Source organism: Phoca vitulina, unplaced genomic scaffold (genome assembly GCF_004348235.1).
Source record: "Phoca vitulina isolate PV1807 unplaced genomic scaffold, GSC_HSeal_1.0 scaffold44, whole genome shotgun sequence".
Classification (NCBI taxonomy): domain Eukaryota; kingdom Metazoa; phylum Chordata; class Mammalia; order Carnivora; family Phocidae; genus Phoca; species Phoca vitulina.
The window spans coordinates 14,415,772-14,435,064 of NW_022589747.1; the positions used below are offsets into that span (position 1 = coordinate 14,415,772).

The 19,293-nt window shown below is 39.9% G+C and overlaps 1 protein-coding gene across 1 annotated transcript in view; it reads left to right on the forward strand.

Annotated features, from left to right (window-relative positions):
* The window catches only part of AMPH (amphiphysin), a 271,638-nt gene that overhangs the window by 147,442 nt on the left and 104,903 nt on the right, over window positions 1-19,293 (forward strand). The window contains exons 4-5 of the mRNA XM_032430566.1: window positions 5,760-5,854; window positions 13,385-13,480. Coding sequence (XP_032286457.1) covers window positions 5,760-5,854; window positions 13,385-13,480 — 191 coding nt within the window. The remainder of the gene's footprint in view (window positions 1-5,759; window positions 5,855-13,384; window positions 13,481-19,293) is intronic.

A 19,293-nucleotide genomic window follows, 5' to 3' on the forward strand; every position in this document is an offset into this window, starting at 1 on the left:
CTGAGCCGCCCAGACGCCCCCACAGGATTTTCTTTATGTTGGCTGATTTTTTTTTTTTATTCAATGTTGGCTGTTTTTTTTTTTTTTTTAATGTGGATAAATTTATTGAATGAAAGAGTGAATTCAGTCTCCTTCCCAAGTCTCTGTATTTTGGTCAGTTTTATATCCTTAGTAGGAAGACTTCTGTTTTAAACAAGATGGAATAATTCTTTTCCTTACTAGGGTCTAGGAGCATCCACTGAGTGAAGAGTTAGCTCCAGAGAGACACTGGTGCAGCATCAGAGCAGCCTTTAGATGGTGTAGACTGTGTCCTGCTTCCACTGCTAATGGTCACATCCCCATAGGTAGGAGAGAGGACCTGCCAGCAACTCTTCCCCAACACGTTTTGCTAACAAATGATACTCCATGAAAGGGACCTATGTCTAAATTACTTTGGTCAAGGCTGGTTGGAATGAATTTTCCAACAGAACATAATTACTATGGGGCCCTTAATATGTTAATATAATCTCCAGAAGCCCTATGGGTGGGTGGGCAGCATTTACCAGGTATTTGACGATGGAATGCTTTTGTCTTCTCAAAGTCATACCAAGAATTAGGGTTCCTTGGAGCACAGTTTGGGTTTTGGGGAACACAAGGAAAGACAAGGGGTAGGTGTTAAATAAATCATAATTTGGATTTTCAAAGGGCTTTCATGGCCAATTTTTCTGGCTTTCACAAAAAAAGAACACTAGCTAACTAACTGTACTGTAATGCAGGCAGCATTACGGAGGAAGGAGATCTGGCCCTAGAGTGATGGCCCTTGGGTCTGGTCCCAGGGGCAGTGGTAGGAAGATCACCAAGCTCTCAGCTACCTGGGGTTCCTCATCCATCCAGGTGCTCTCAGAAGCCGTCCAAATCTCTACTACTAAGACTCTGGGAAATAAGGTTACTCTTTGTCTTATGATCACTGGGTGCCATTCACCTCTGTAGGTAAGTATTATTTCTGCTGATGCTTAGGCTTTGCAAGGTAGATCTTTGTTCTTGTTTATTTTAGCAGCAAATGTTGCATTGAGCCCCATTTATGGGCGCAACGCTGTTTACGGAGTGGAGATGCAGAGACAAACAAGACACAGTGCCTACTCTCATGGAGCTGGCAGCAGAGATGGGGAGAAAGTTAAATAAACAAAAAAGCCAAAGATACATAGTAATACATACTTTAACAGAAGTGTGCATTATGTGCATCACAACAGAGGACAGGACCTCCCCCCCGCCAAAGGACAGGAGACCAGGTTGGGCCTTCCAAGGAACTTATGCTTAAATGGACCTAGGAAGGGAGTGTAACTAGTTACCAGGTGATAAGATATGCTGGAGACTGTACTGCACGGAGCACTGGGTGTTATATGAAAACAATGAATCGTGGATCACTACATCAAAAACTAATGATGTATTGTATGGTGACTAACATAACATAATAAAATAAAATTTAAACAAAACAAAACAAAAAAAAGATACGCTGGAGACTGAGGTTGATGTTGGAAGGACTTTCCAGGTAGAAGAAGCTACATATACAAAGGTCCAGGAGGCAGGAAGAAGCTTGGGCTCTTTAGGGAACAAGTAGATAATTGAGGGTAAGCAAGAATCTGAGATGGATGAGACGTGGAAAGGTAGGTATGCTTATGTATCATATCATATTGGGGTTTTAGTCTGTCAGTGCAGAAGGGGGGAGTCATTACATTACTGTAGGCAAGGGAATGAGTCACATGATTTGATTAGCATTTTAGAAAAATAGTTACTGTGGTTTTGTGGGATTCAGGCTAGAGGAGATGAAGCTGCAAGGAGACTTCTTAGAAGTCTAGTCCAGGATTTAATAATGATAGTGAAAAAAGCTAACATTTATTGAGCACTTTTGTGAGAGGCACTGATGTAAGCTTTTACTGTCTCATTTCATACAATTTTAACTATGGCCATGGCACGTACTATCATTGGAAAGTAGTGTACACTTTGGAAAACTGAAGTCTAGCATGGTTAGATAATTTGCCTAAGGTCACACAGATGACATGTGTTGGAAACCAGATTTTAACAAAAGCTGATGGATTGCAAATAATAGTTTTAATTATTATGCCACAATGCGTTCTAAAAAGTTTTTCATAATGGTGGCTGACATTTGAATGTTAACTTTATAGAAGTACTTTGCTCAGCCGTTTACATTATTTCATCTAATCCAAATGACAGATGATGGATATGCGGTTGAGGGCTGTGGCAGTGGGCATGGAAGCAAGGGGCTTAAGGCAGGACTGGTGTGCCTTGATGACATACTCACTTTGGGAGGATGAATCCAGTTTTCTAACTGGGACTACTGGGTGACATTCATGAGGATTGGGAAGAGGAGTAGGAAGAGGTTTTGTCAGGAATTTCTGATTGGTTTTTTGGCACGTGAAGCGTGAGGAACCAGAAGCACATCCACGTGGAGATGTCCAGTAGGGATTTGGAATCAGGAGTCACTGGCGTGGGGGTGGATGTGGAGGCCAGACACCAGGATAATGAACAGACAAGAACTCCTCTCCACGGAGCATGGCCCAGATGGTGGCATCAGTACTTGTTAGTTATATGTGCTTGTTATGTGTGAGCATGACCCAGCGGGAGGGTTGACTGTCTTTGAGCCATCTCACACTCTGCCTACCCCCCCAACTCTTGCTCCTATATTTGCTCTCCTGAAATCTCTAGGAGAAAGACTTCCCATCCTGCTTTCCTCTGAGCCAACTGCTGGCTTCTTAAAGAGCTCTCTTCTAAATAATGGGCAGAGCTGCCAGATACTTAAAATATTGTAGATACTCTTGTAATGGTTTATGGCTGCTGCTTGTTATTGTCATAATGTATTTTAGCTGATGTTATTTTTTTTTTTTTAAAGATTTTATTTATTTGACAGAGAGAGAGATAGTGAGAGCAGGAACACAAGCAGGGGGAATGGGAGAGGGAGAAGCAGGCTTCTTGCAGAGCAGGGAGCCCGATGTGGGACTCGATCCCAGGACCCTGAGATCATGACCTGAGCCGAAGGCAGACGCTTAACGACTGAGCCACCCAGGCACCCTAGCTGATGTTATTTTTAACTAAAATGTACACCCTCAGGCTGTACAAAGGGGACTCTTGTAGCAGTGTAATCTCTGCAACAAATCTTAGTGGGTGAAAATAGAAGTTTGCAAATTTGGTTGCAGAGGGAAAGAGGATGTTGCAGTAAATACCTTGGAGAAGGTCCAAAATTTTAAAGAAAGGAAAGTGGTTCCTATCCAGTTGTAAAATAAAAATTGTATGCATGACGCCTGTCTTGCAGTTTTGGAAATCACTAATCTTTTAAGAAAATACTGGTTATAGATACTATTAAATGCCAGAGGTAGCATTTAGCATCTACTGTGCTTTGATGTTGCCAAGCTACTTTGAAGGGAACTTGGGTTTTGGCTTTTTTTTTTTTCTCTTATGCTCTGTCAGCAGAGTAGGTTCTAAATCCCTAAAATCTTTGCCATTCTTTAGGCCCCTTAAGACCAAAGCTTGTGTCTTGTTCACCTATGTGTCCATCCAAGTGCTTCCTATGGAATGTTCTAGAAACAATTTCTATGTCAAAATGGACTCTTTCCAAATTTTCCATCACTATTTATCCACACAGCAATTAGTGGTTATTTTTGGCTGCTAGGAGGCATATTTACTGCAACATTGTGCTTTTAGCCCCAGTGAGTAAGGTCTTATATAATTTTATTTTAAGCTTATATTCACAGTTTTATTTTTCACTGCAAAGGTTATTTGTCCTACAACACCATCATTTCTTTTTCTTCCTCTTAAGACCTTAAGAACTTGTCTACACAGCTATTTATAATTTCCATCAGACTTACGACAAAGATTTAAGAGAAACCTTCAGAAGCCTTTTGACATCTGAATTATGGAAGGGTGTCAACCAGTGACTGACATTCAAGGGGTACATTTCTTAGTAGAGGCTTGCTTGTCCTTGGGGAGGAGCCAGTGGAGATGCTGGAGGTCATGTTGGTCTTCCTCAGCAGCGACCACCCATACAAGAGGGAACATTCTCACTAGGGGATTCATTCAGAGTGCTAGAGGACACTTGCAGGTTTTGCATTAATTTTTGGCTGTCTCTACACCTACATGCTTTCATGTCATCACTGCTTTTGGTCACCAAGTCTTTTCAGCTGGTGTGGGCCATACAGCATGTTGTTGGGGTATCCTTTAGTGTGCTCAGTGATTTGCTTCATGGAGAGAGGGTTGCAGGCTTTCCTACTTCATGTGTCCTGGAAACCTTCAAATTTTCAAGTGCACAGACCAAATCTATATCTGCATCTTATCGGAGGAAGGAGAGTGGGGGTGTTCCTTGCCTAGAGAGAAACTGTACTATAAAATACCATGCTGACTTTTGTACTTACTCCTCAAGGATTTACTTCTATCACCTCACACATCTTTTATTTTGTCCTCCTCTCATAGTTGAAACCAGAACTGATGCCCTTAAATCCAGCAAGCATCTAGTTGAGTCTAGATGGTTGCAGCTTTCAGTTTCATGAAAACTTTCCTTTGTGGAGTCATGGGCATTGAGTTTTATGAGATGCATTTCGTTTGTAAGGAAAATTTCATATCCCCTAGTGACAAAAGCCAAGACACTAACTGGGCCAGGTCTCAGCTTCCAGCCGGTAGGGAGGGTTTGGTGCCAGAGGGGGAGCTTCTCCAAGTCACCAGCCAAAGAACGCATTATGGACTCTTCTCAGCCCTGAGCTGTCTCCACCCAACATGCACTGTCCCCTCCATGGTTTGAAGGAGGGGCAGAGCAGAGACTGGAAAAGACTTGGTGATACTTTCCATCTCCGTGTTGCACAAGGACACTTTATATCCTTCCTGCTATTTAACAACCATAGTTTTTGCAACACACACCAAATGTACGTCTAATGGAAATTCTGACCCGCAGAGTTAAGAACTCTAAGCTTTCTGAGAGTTCTGATTTAAAACTGTATATGTTGCTTTTTTTTTTTTTTTTTAAGATTTTGTTTATTTATTTGACAGAGAGAGACACAGCGAGAGAGGGAACACAAGCAGGGAGAGTGGGAGAGGGAGAAGCAGGCTTCCCACTGGGCAGGGAGCCCGATGTGGGGCTCGATCCCAGGACCCTGAGATCATGACCTGAGCTGAAGGCAGACGCTTAACTGACTGAGCCACCCAGGCGCCCCGAAAACTGTATATGTAGCTTTTAATAACTTTAGGAAAAGAAAAACTTTTTCTTTCTTTTTTCTTTCGAAAATAGGCCACTTAAACTACTTCCAGCTGTTTTGCCCTAGAATCCTGTTAATTTTGCTTCAGCCTACTTCTGTGGAAGGCTTTATTTCTTATATTTAAAGTCATTTAGGATTAATTTTATTTTTTGAGCTCCGTAGTCTTATGGACGAGTTATTTTGTGTATTTATGGTTCTGTACCACATCATACGTGATGGCATACGTAATAGAACACATTACTATTGTTGTTTTCAGAATAGGACACCTTGTTGATTTTTTTCAAGACTCAGTATCTGCCATTATCATGAAAATAATAGAAAATGCACAATGTAATCAGATACGTTAGAGACCCTCACAGGGCAGTTGTGAATACAGATGCAAGTAACAGTCGTGACTTCACGATTTTTCCTTCAATGATTAGTGGGTAACTCAAGGTTTTTCTGTCTTAGAAAAGTAGGGGACACAGGAAGGGGCACCTCACCCATGTCTATCCAACCAGAGTTGTTTTTCTCCAATACTAGGCATGCAAGAAGCCTCGATGAAGCTCACTGAGTCACTGCATGAAGTCTACGAGCCTGACTGGTATGGGCGGGAAGATGTGAAGATGGTTGGCGAGGTAAGAGCCAGGATCACAGACCACAGGAGGCCTGGGACACTTCTGCCAGGGTTCCAGCACATTCCGCTAAATCATGATGGGGCACCATGTACCCAGAAGACACCGTACTGTTCTGCCATCCAGATCAGCCCAAACTCATACTGATTAGTGAGCCATTATAAAACTAGAGGTATAGAGCTGTGCGTTAAAGGTGATTTTTTTTCAAAATAAGAATAGTGTTTCCCAGCCCTTTCTACACATCTTAGCTCATCTCAGCAGCAGAACTGGCCCAGGGCATGATTATGTACAAACTTCACCCCTGCACCCCTGCTCCCCCCATCCTGTCTTGAAAGCAGGGTTAGGAGGTGCGAAAAGCATCTATTTCACTTAAATGCCACTGGTCCATTCACTGGTCTGCAGAGCCTAAGGACAGATGTGGTCAGCCTACTAATAGGAATGTAACTTCCAGAAGCCTTTGTCCCTAGACATGTCTTAACACCTGTAATCCAGTTTGCAGCCGAGGGCCATCTGGCTGGTGAGAAGTGAGAAAGTGGGTATTTTCCACTTTGCAGAAGGCCTAATGGTGTAGAGACCAGGAGTGACCTCTGTATGATATTGGGTGAGTTCTTCAACTTCTCAGGCTTTAGCGTCCTCATCTTCAGAATGAGAATAAGAATTGTACCAACTAATAACACATTTAAAGCCTGTGTATTCACATTATTGGCATGATGCTCAGTACATGTCATTATTACTGATGTTAGCAAACCGCCTGTCAGGGCTTCTTTCATGTCCAAGGTCTTTGTTAATGAGCGGTGTTTGTCATGACCACTTGACATGAGCTCACTGATGCACATTGAGGCACAGAAGACCTAAGGAATACGGCCTCCCTGGCTCGGGAGAAGGTCTGATGTGTGATGCACTGACCATCTATGCGATCTTTGGAAAGATGGGTTAACAGTGCAGCCCCAGGGTGCTCCGTGAAAATTCTGACATCCCCACATTGATCTTCATAATCTTTTTAAGAGAAAAAAAAGCCCAGAGATGTATTTATGAGAAAAGTTCTACTCACCTTTCTTCTATATAAAGACACTGTATCAACATCACATTGTTAAATGCTTACCTCATATTATACATTTCTGATGAATGGTGTATGATTAAAAATTCATCAAGAAAAGAATTTTTAAGGGAATAAAAGAAATTTACATTAATAGCTTTTCAAAGCACCACGTTACCTTGTGTGTGGGACAGATGCCACTGTTGCCATTTGTTCCTTCAGAAAATGACTGCTGTCCCAACTTGGTCCTTGGAGGATTTGGTCCTACCAGGATTTTTGGAACTTTTAGTTGCAGATCCAAATATGGGCTCTTCTGCTGGTGAAGGAGCTGAACACTCTCCATGTTCAGAGCATCTATTCACATCAGAAGACGAGCCTTTTCATATGGAGGATTTAAATTTTTTTGTTAGCATAAATTTCTTGAATTGGGATCTGTAACAATGAGGATCCATATTTGAAGTGTGAAAAAGAAACAAAAGCAAGTAAGCCACCCAAAGTGGCTTTCCAAAGATAGAAAGTTATCTCTCTCTCTCTCGTAAAAGACTTTGGAGTGAGCAGCCCAGGTATGGGGACACCCATGTTTGCCATCCTTGCTGTTTCATCCACGTTCAGTATGACTCTCTGAGCACTGGCCATTGGCTCTCATTTTGGCACTCCAGTCGGCAAAAGGAGGAAGCAGGGAAGACTAAACTCATTTTAGGGACACTTCCTGAAAGTTCATCCCTTTGCCCAGACCTTAGCTGTGACACAGGCTGGAAAATGTAGTCTGTATCCTCGGTAGTCTATATTGTCGATTAGAACTGGTAGCCAAGGCTAGGTTGGTTCCTGTGGAGCTAAGTGGGCTGGGAGAGGCTTGTGGGAGACAATCACAAAGCTGAAGAAAGAAAGTCAACTGTTGTCTTAAATTCATTATTATAGTAACTGTTTATAGTGGGTGCACCACAGTTGTCGCCGCATACAGAAAATTCTGACTGACGTTTCCAGAGCTTTTTGGCATTAGAGTCTCTTCTGATTTGTTTAGTGTATATTTATCTGGGGTCGTTGTTACCGTCTTAGCATTTTGTTCTCTCATTCATCTATTCTCCTCTGGACAAAATGACAAGACAGAAAAAATTACCTCAAAAAAAAAGAACAAGAGGCAGTACCGACCGTCAGGAACCTAATCAATATGGATATTAGTAAGATGTTGGAACTAGAGTTCAAAATGAGGATTTTAAAGATACTAGCTGGGATTGAAAAAAGCATGGAAGATATTAGAGAAACCCTTTCTGGAGAAATAAAAGAACTAAAATCTAACCAAGTCAAAATCAAAACGGCTATTAATGAGGTGCAATCAAAAATGGAGGCTCTCACTGCTAGGATAAATGAGGCAGAAGAGAGAATCAGTGATACAGAAGACCAAATGATGGAAAATAAAGAAGCTGAGAAAAACAGATAAACAACTACTGGATCACGAGGACAGAATTCGAGAGATAAGTGATACCATAAGACGAAACAATATTAGAATAATTGGGATCCCAGAAGAAGAAGAAAGAGAGAGAGGGACAGAAGGTATATTGGAGCAAATTATAGCAGAGAACTTCCCTAATCTGGGGAAGGAAACAGGCATCAAAATCCAGGAGGCACAGAGAACCCCCATCAAAATCAATAAAAATAGGTCAACACCCCGACATCTAATAGTAAAACTTAAAAGTCTCAGAGACAAAGAGAAAATCCTGAAAGCAGCTTGGGAGAAGAGATATGTAACCTACAATGGTAAAAACATTAGATTGGCAACAGACCTATCCACAGAGAACTGGCAGGCCAGAAAGGACTGGCATGATATATTCAGAGCACTAAATGAGAAAAATATGCAGCCAAGAATACTATATCCAGCTAGGCTGTCACTGAAAATAGAAGGAGAGAGAAAAAGCTTCCAGGACAAACAAAAACTGAAGGAATTTGCAAACACGAAACCAGCCCTACAAGAAATATTGAAAGGGGTCCTCTAAGCAAAGAGAGAGCCTAAAAGCAACATAGACCAGAAAGGAACACAGACAACATACAGTAACAGTCACCTTACAGGCAGTACAATGGCACTAAATTCATATCTTTCAATAGTTACCCTGAATGTAAATGGGCTAAATGCCCCAATCAAAAGACACAGGCCATCAGATTGGATAAAAAAACAAGACCCATCGATATGCTGTCTGCAAGAGACTCATTTTAGACCCAAAGACACCCCCAGATTGAAAGTGAAGGGGTGGAAAACCATTTACCATGCTAATGGACACCAAAAGAAAGCTGGGGTGGCAATCCTTATATCAGACAAATTAGATTTTAAACCAAAGACTATAATAAGAGATGAGAAAGGACAATTATATCCTACTTAAAGGTCTATCCAACAAGAAGATCTAACAATTGTAAATATCTATGCCCCTTACATGGGAGCAGCCGATTATATAAGCCAATTAATAACAAAAGCAAAGAAACACATCAACAACAATACATAATAGTGGGGGACTTTAACACTCCCCTCACTGAAATGGACAGATCCTCTAAGCAAAAGATCAACAAGGAAATAAAGACTTTAAATGACACACTGGACCAAATGGACTTCACAGATACATTCAGAGCATTCCATCCCAAAGCAACAGAATACACATTCTTCTCTAGTGCCCATGGAACATTCTCCAGAATAGATCATATCCTAGGTCACAAATCAGGTCTCAACTGGTACCAAAAGATTGGGATCATTCCCTGCCTATTTTCAGACCACAATGCTTTGAAACTAGAACTCAATCACAAGAGGAAAGTCGGAAAGAACTCAAAATACATGGAGGCTAAAGAGCATGCTACTAAAAAATGAATGGGTCAACCAGGAAATTAAAGAATTTAAAAAATTCATGGAAACAAATGAAAATGAAAACACAACTGTTCAAAATCTTTGGATGCAGCAAAGCCAGTCCTAAGAGGAAAGTATATAGCAATACAAGCCTTTCTCAAGAAACAAGAAAGGTCTCAAATACACAACCTAACCCTACACCTAAAGAGCTGAAGAAAGAACAGCAAATAAAGCCTAAACCCAGCAGGAGAAGAGAAATTATAGAGATCAGAGCAAAACTCAATGAAATAGAAACCAAAAGAACAGAATAGATCAACGAAACTAGGAGCTGGTTCTTTGAAAGAATTAACAAGATTGATAAATCCTTGGCCAGACTTATCGAAAGGAAAAGAGAAATGACCCAAATAAATAAAATCATGAATGAAAGAGGAGAGATCACAACCAACACCAAAGAAATACAAACAATTATAAGAACATATGATGAGCAACTCTATGCCAGCAAATTAGATCATCTGGAAGAAATGGATGCATTCCTAGGGATGTATCAACTACCAAAACTGAACCAGGAAGAACTGAAAACCTGAACAGACCTATAACCACTAAGGAAATTGAAGCAGTCATCAAAAATCTCCCAACAAACAAAAGCCCAGGGCCAGAAGGCTTCCCAGCGGAATTCTACCAAACATTTCAAGAAGAATTAATACCTACTCTTTTGAAACTGTTCCAAAAAATAGAAATGGAAGGAAAACTTCCAAACTCGTTTTATGAGGCCACCATTACCTTGATCCCCAAACCAAAGACCCCATCAAAAAGGAGAATTGCAGACCAATATCCTTGATGAACATGGATGCAAAAATTCTCACTAAAATAGTAGCCAATAGGATGCAACAGTCCATTAAAAGGATTATTCACCACAAACAAGTCGGATTTATCCCTGGGCTGCAAGGTTGGTTCAATATCTGCAAGTCAATCAATGTGATACAATACATTAATAAAAGAAAGAACAAGAATCATATGATCCTCTCAATAGATGCAGAAAAAGCATTTGACAAAGTACAGCACCCTTTCTTGATTAAAACTCTTCAGAGTATAGGGATAGAGGATACATACCTCAAAATCATAAAAGCCATCTCTGAAAAACCCACAGCAAATATTCTCAATGGGGAAAAACCGAGAGCTTTCCCCCTAAGGTCAGGAATGCGGCAGGGATGTCCACTATCACCACTGCTATTCAACATGGTATTAGAAGTCCTAGCCACAGAAATCAGACAACAAAAAGAAATAAAAGGCATACAAATCCGCAAAGAAGAAGTCAAGCTCTTACTCTTTGCAGATGATATGATACTTTACGTGGAAAACCCAAAAGACTCCACCCCAAAACTGTTAGAACTCATACAGGAGTTCAGTAAAATGGCAGGATATAAAATCAATGCACAGAAATCAGTGGCATTCCTATACACCAACAACAAGACAGGAGAAAGAGAAATTAAGGAGTCGATCCCATTTACAATTGCACCCAAAACCATAAGATACCTACGAATAAATCTAACCAAAGAGGCAAAGGATTTGTACTCAGAAAACTATAAAATACTCATGAAAGAAATTGAGGAAGACACAAAGAAATGGAAAATCGTTCCATGCTCATGGATTGGAAGAAAAAATATTGTGAAGATGTCAGTGCTACTTAGAGCAATCTACACATTTAAGGCAATCCCTATCAAAACACCATCCACTTTTTTCAAAGAAATGGAACAAGTAATCCTAAAATTTGTATGGAACCAGAAAAGACCCTGAATAGCCAGAGGAATGTTGAAAAAGAAAAGCAAAGCTGGTGGCATCACAATTCCAGACTTCCAGCTTTATTACAAAGCTGTCATCATCAAGACAGTATGGTACTGGCACAAAAACAGACACATAGATCAGTGGAACAGAATAGAGAGCCCAGAAATGGACCCTCAACTCTATGGTCAACTCATCTTTGACAAAGCAGGAAAGAATGTCCAATGGAAAAAAGACAGTCTCTTCAACAAATGGTGTTGGGAAAATTGGACAGCCACATGCAGAAGAATGAAACTGGACCATTTCCTTACACCACACACAAAAATAGACTCAAAATGGTTGAAAGACCTCAATGTGAGACAGGAGTCCATCAAAATCCTAAAGGAGAACACAGGCAGAAACCTCTTTTACCTCAGCCGCAGCAACTTCTTCCTAGAAACATGGCCAAAGGTAAGGGAAGCAAGGGCAAAAATGAACTATTGGGACTTCATCAAGATAAAAAGCTTTTGCATAGCAAAAGAAACAGTCAACAAAACCAAAAGACAACCGACAGAATGGGAGAAGATATTTGCAAATGACATATCAGATAAAGGGCTGGTATCCAAAATCTATAAAGAACTTATCAAACTCAACACCCAAAGAACAAATGATCCAATCAAGAAATGGGCAGAACACATGAACAGACTTTTTTCCAAAGAAGACATCCAAATGGCCAACAGACACATGAAAAAGTGCTCAACATCGCTCGGCATCAGGGAAATCCAAATCAAAACCTCAGTGAGATACCACCTCACACCAGTCAGAATGACTAAAATTGACATGTCAGAAAATGACAGATGTTGGCGAGGATGTGGAGAAAGGGGACCCTCCTACACTGTTGGTGGGAATGCAAGCTGGTACAGCCACTCTGGAAAACAGTATGGAGGTTCCTCAAAAATTTGAAAATAGAGCTAACATATGACCCAGTAATTGCACTAGTGGGTATTTATCCCAAAGATACAAATGTGGGGATCCGAAGGGGTACATGCACCCCGATGTTTATAGCAGCAATGTCCACAATAGCCAAACTATGGAAAGAGCCAAGATGTCCATCAACAGATGAATGGATAAAGAAGAGGTGGTATATATATACAATGGAATATTATGCAGCCATCAAAAGGAATGAAATCTTGCCATTTGCAATGACATGGATAGAACTGGAGGGTATTATGCTGAGCAAAATAAGGCAATCAGAGAAAAACATGTATCATATGATCTCACTGATAAAAGGAATTCTTAATCTCAGGTAACAAACAGGGTTCTTGAGTGGTGGGGGGTGGGAGGGGTGGGGTGGCTAGGTGATAGACATTGGGGAGGGTATGGGCTATGGTGAGCGCTGTGAATTGTGTACGACTGTTGAATCACAGACCTGTACCTCTGAAACAAATAATACATTATATGTTAAAAAGAAAGAAGATAGTAGGAAGGGAAAAATGAAGGGGGGGACATCGGAGCCGGAGACGAACCATGAGAGACTATGGACTCTGAGAAACAAACTGAGGGTTCTAGAGGGGAGGGGATCGGGGGATGGGTTAGCCTGGTGTTGGGTATTAAAGAGGGCACGTACTGAATGGAGCACTGGGTATTATACGCAAACAATGAATCATAGAATACTACATCAAAAACTAATGATGTGATGTATGATGATTAACATAATAAGAAAATAAGTTGTAGCCAAATTGCCTTGAAATTTTATTGTATTATTAAATAATCCACATTTTTTTTTCTAACATCTATTATCCAAGGAAGTACTATTTATCTAATTTTATCGTTCCTGATTTTTTTAGAAGTTCGGTGAAAAGTATCCAATTAAAATCGTTCAGCAGTTATCTCTTTATTTCTCTTCTTCTTTTAGAAATGTGATGTCCTATGGGAAGACTTTCATCAAAAACTAGTGGATGGGTCCTTGCTGACACTGGATACCTATCTGGGCCAATTTCCTGACATAAAGGTATTTTACTTTGTGTCTATAAAGGGAAGAATTGAATGGTTCTATGTACTTATTGAAACATGGGCAAGAGATAAGTCGAATTCAGAGTCCTCAAACTGACATCAAACACGGTCACTTTTCATTTATTTAAGCATGGAAATTTTATCTTGTTCCTATCTTTTGAAATGAAATGTAGCCACAGAAATCACATTTTCCCCTTTAGCGAACTGCTTCAGCTTTTGTTTCTCTATAGATATCTTTTTAATGCTCTAGATATAAAATTGCAAACCAGATAACAAAAATTCCAATCTTTGTGTTCCAACCTTTTTATTGTGTAGCATTTGATAAGAATTTTCATTAGAATAAACAGCAGTCTCCAAGAAAGGAGAAACTTCATTGCAAACCTGAGAGCAAGATTCAGTCTTTCCTTGTTTACTGTTCAGAGCACACCTGCATATGTTTTCTCTCCTTAAAATTTCCTGGTTTAGATTGAACTGTTAAGATAGAAGCATTTCAAATACATTTGCAACTGGGTCTAAAAATATCTCATCTAAAATATTTGTCTTATTTGACACTTGGATTCATTGATGGGAAATATATAAGTGGAGGATCAAACATCATAGATTTAGAATTGACCTTGGAGGTAGAGATGGTTTTTAAACCATCAGGGCTGTACATAGCACATGGTAGCATGAATAGATCTGCACCCAGTTGTTTTTCCTGCTCAAGGAGGAATACCAGGTAAGTACCACGGTGCTGCCCTTCTTATAGGGTGAAGGAGGCCATGAACCAGCATCCATCCATCTGCAGAGCCTTAATTAGGTGACTTCTGATGTGAAGCTCCACTTTTCTCTGGCCTGCTTTGTAGCCATTGCCAAACACCAGGACACTAGCTGCAGTAACGTGCACTGGCCTTGGCCATGAAACATAGGGAAGCTTCTCAGCCAGAGCAGCACTCCTGTAAATGATGTCAATTTCCTTGGTCCCATACATAATACCTAAACTAATTGGCCAACATCCCAATGTGTTTTGGGACACAGGGGCACCATACAAAAAGCCTCGGTGGACCAGACTAGGTACATTAATTAGCCTTGGTGGCAGAATGTCACAGAGAACAAATCCAAACGATGGATTCTCAATGACGTTATCATAATAGGCAGGAGAGCACTTTCGTGAGCCATTGCATGATTGTATCCTCATTAAAAGATGTAAGTTGGTTTTTTAAAACTTTCTGAGAGATTTAAAAATTAAATTGAAAAAATTTTAGGATTCTCTGAGGCTGCCATGCACTAGCCTATAGGGAATGTGTCTTGGGATATCTTCAGATTATTTGGTGGACAGTCACATTTTGTCTTAGAATTTGTAACATTTGTGGAGCAGAGAGTCTCAGAATCATTATCACACTTCAGAATATCATTTGTTGCGTGGTAATTTAATCTCCATAAAAATCAGTCCCTAATAAATCAGAAGGGGATATGGGAAAACTTTGACCTCGTACTTGAAAATTTCAAAGCAGTTTGCAACTAGTCTAAATTATTCATATAATATACATTAAGAGTATGATTTAACTAAGCAAATGAAGGCTGTGATTGACCAGAGAAGAACACATTTGAAAAGTTGTTCAGCTTCAGGAACAAAAACTTAGTATCATCAGAAAAATGTGGAGTATCTTGGTTGTTACGGTACTGCCCAGCCATAGTAATTTGGAAATTGGCCATATTCTCTAGAAGCATATAATTTTAGAAGACAAATACACCCAGAAGTACCTGCATTGAAACATAGATTAAAATAAAATCATGATGGCGGCACCTGGGTGGCTCAGTTGGTTAAGCGTCTAACTCTTGGTTTCAGCTCAGGTCATGATCTCAGAGTCGTGAGATCAAGCCCCATGTCGGACTCCATGCTCAGTGGGGAGTCTGCTTGTGGATTCTCTCCTTCTTCCTCTGCCCTTCTGCCTACTCATGCTCTCTCTCTTCTCTCTCTCTCTCTCTCTAAAAGTAAATAAATAAATATTTAAATTAATTAAATAAAATCATGATGGATGATATTGACTGTCTCCAGTTTGTTCCACATCAGACAGATGAAGAACTCAGTAGAACTTTTGCTTAAGCAATTCTTTTCTTGAGGTCCATGGTTGAGGTCATGCACAAAGATGATCCTCCAGTGACTGAACCATCTTTACACTAGAGATTTGGGAATAATGTCATCTAGCTGGGTGTCTTTAAAATAAATAAAATATATGTCATGGTGTTGCCTGTGTCATGGAAAGAGGCTGAAATCATCTTTCTCTGAAGTCACATTTAGAATAGCATTTCAACCAAGGTGGACAATTGTGAAACCGTTTCATATGACAAAGAGTTGAGGACACAGCAGTGTTGAACTAGGAAAGGAAGCTATTTGGAATTGGAGAGTAGACACAGTAGCTGTTTCTAATATTTGAAAGACATTTTTTCTGTGAAGATACACTTAAGTTATTCTCTGTGTCTTTAAGTATTCTCTCTGTCTGAATGGAAGGTAGAAGTGGATGTAGACTCTATCACTTTGTCAAGTTAGTGCTGAATAATTATGTAATGAATGGGTTATTGATGGAAAGGAAGCTAATGATTAAAAATACTCTGTGGAGAATTTTCAAAGCATGGAACACAATTGACTTCCCTGACTTCCATTAAAATCAAACAGTCATGTGTAGTTAACACGTCAGGCAAATTTCCAAATATTTACTGGTGCTCACCAGCAAGGACTATGAAGTACCATCATGAGGGAATGATGTTTGACTTTTCCAACTGTGATTGGCAGGGTACCCGGTGTTATAGTTCTTATTACACAGCTCTGACATCTAAAATCAATGTTATAATAAGAGCCAGCTTGTCATCAACCCAGGCAGGCTTACAGCTCTGAGCAGTTATTGTAAAATGTAGTTTAGATTCTATCTTGGCAGCCATGCATAAGCACCTAAACATATATTTACAGCAGTGTGCCAAAGTGAATTCCAAGTTGGGGTTATTATTGACATTTAAAAAAATATAATAAATTAATTTTTTTTACTGTATAAGGTCAGTGTGCAGTGGGAAATTTGAAGAAATTTCAGTTGAACCATATCATTAAACTCTTCACTGTTAAACTAGTAAATTTACTTAATTAAATTTATTACTGGATGGTTAAATAAGAATTGTGTTATTTCCCATATAAAAGCTAAGGTGGATTAACTCTACCCTTACTTAGAAGATTTGATTCTTTCTTCAAGTTTTTCAAGTATCAGATAGGTAAGGAAATAAGATTGATTTGTATTTCCAACACAAAATTGTGTGAATCAAAATGAGTGATGGCCTTCAAAACAGGCCCTTCTACTATGGTAAGCCCTGCTCTGTAATTGACTTGTCAGTTACCCAAGAAAATGAGTCACATTATTTATTTCACTTCTTGTTTTTGAACAAAAAAAGATGACCCAATGTACTCTTCCACCTTATTCCCAGGCTTGGAAGTCATTGAATTTTGGCCCTTTTCAAAAAACGCATTCATCTTCAAAGAATCAAGATTGGCTTCTTGGAAGATACTAAAGAAGAGTTCCCCACCCCAACCCCTCCCCTACAAGTCCATGAAGCAGAGCTTTATCAGAGATACACAGAGTTACACAAGTCCACTGCTTCAAGGAACAATGTTCCTTTGAGGGTAGTAATTAGATGTTTGCTAGAAATAATGAGTTGGTCATCTCATAGGCACACTCTCCCCACTAGAGTGCCCTGAAGGGCCTCCCTGCATCCTGCCTAGACTAATTCATCCCATATCTTTAAGGAAATGTGAGTCATCCATGCTTTCCACTAACACCAGTTGGAAGTGGTAGGTGTAGAGGGTGAAGAGATTGGAAGCAGCTAAATGAGAGTAAGTGCCCCAACCCACCTCTCATCCATCCCAAAGGGGGTGTAGAGGAATAGCATAGAGTGACAGGTGGTAATTGAATGATGGGGTAGGTCTGAGAAATATGGGAGCAGTTAAGAGGACTAACCAAGAGTCAGGAGGAGGGCTGGGACTGGATGAGGCAGGTGAGGGCACTAGAGTTCAAGATATAAGGAGGCACCTACTCTTGGTTGCTGACCCCGCAGGTGTGTGTCCCTGAGAGTAAGGGCCTTCTTAGATGTTGTGCCCTAGATGTCTCATGTGCCTCATTCTACTCCTGGTACTGGTTGGTGTGAGGTGGGAGGGTTGGCTGACATCTAATTCATCTTTGCCACAGACTTTCTGAGCAATTCTGGACAAGTAGAAGTTAATCTCATGCAACTGGAGATTCTCTACATGTAAAATGGGAATAATCCCTGCAATACCCATACTGTAGGTTGCTGAGAGTCTGTGAGTTGTGACTGTGTTTGTATGCCATGAACATGCTAGTGTTGTTTTCTTCTTCCTACCATATAAAACTTAAAAGTTTTTTAAGGGTCTTCTCCTGTAGTAGTTCTCCAATTGGACTGGCTGGGTGTAACTGAACCACTAGGGGTCTTTTCAAAAAGGCCAAATGCATGGGCCTTGCATCAGACTAATTAAATTTGCTTATTATTTGCTTATTAGTTATACCTCCTTTTTTAAGATTTATTTATTTGAGAGAGAGTGCATGCACGGGCAAGCAGGGGAGGATGCAGAGGGAGAGGGAGAGAGAATCTCAAGCAGACTCCCCACTGAGCATGGAGCCAAACACGAGGCTAGATTTCCCCACCCTGAGATCATGACCTGAGTCAAAATCAAGAGCTGGACACTTAACCAACTGAGCCACCCAGGTGCCCCCCACTTTTGTTTTAGGTATTTATTTATTTATTTGAGAAAGTATACCTATTTAACTTTTTAGTGGTTGCTATACAATTTGTGACATATATCTTTAACTTTTCCTGTCTAACTTCAAATATTATCATAGCACTTTTATATAAACAATATATCTCCAGTTCTTTCTTCACTTCCTCTGCTGCTATTGTCACAAAATTTTCCTTTACATATGTTATAAACTCCACAATACATTTTTTCTGTTTCTTTTTTTTTGTTCTAGATAATCAATTACCTTTTAAAGCACTTAAAAGTAAAAAACCCAAATCATGTATATTGGCCTTGAATTTTATTAATTTCTGGTACTTACTTTTGTGTGTGTGTGATTCCTATGATGGCAGTGAATTCTTTCAGCTTTTGTTCGTCTGAAAAAGACTTTTTTAAAAGATTTTATTTACTTAGAGAGAGAGGGCACACACAAGCAGGGGGAGGGGCAGAAGGAGAGGAAGAGAGAATCCCAAGTAGACTCTGCTGAGCACGGAGTTTGACGTGGGGCTTGATCCCATGACCACAAGATCATGACCTGAGCAGAAAACAAGAGTCTGATGCTTAACTAACTGAGCCACCCAGGCGCCCCAGTCTGAAAAAAAAAAAAAACAACAACTTTATTTCACTTTTACTGTTGGAAGGTATTTTCACTGGGAATAGAATTCTGAGTTTGCAGATTTCTTTTTCTTTTTTTTTTTTTTATTTTTCAGCACTTTAAAAATGTTATGTCATTGTATTTTGGCTGCATAGTTTCTCAAGAGTAGCTTTCTGTAATCCTTGCCTTTGTTCTTTATATTTTCCTTCTTGATTTTAAGCAGTTTGGCTGTGAAGTGTCTGGATGGATATTATTCAGTCTTTGTCCTTCTTGGGGTTCTGTGAGTTTCTTGGGTCTGTACTTTGATGTCGTCATTATTATATAAATTTCTCAGCCAATATCTCTTTAAATATTTCTTCTGACTTAACCTCTCATCTCTTTTGGAAACTCCAGTTAGACCATGTTGGACCATTTAATATTGTATTACAGGTTTTGTATGCTTGAT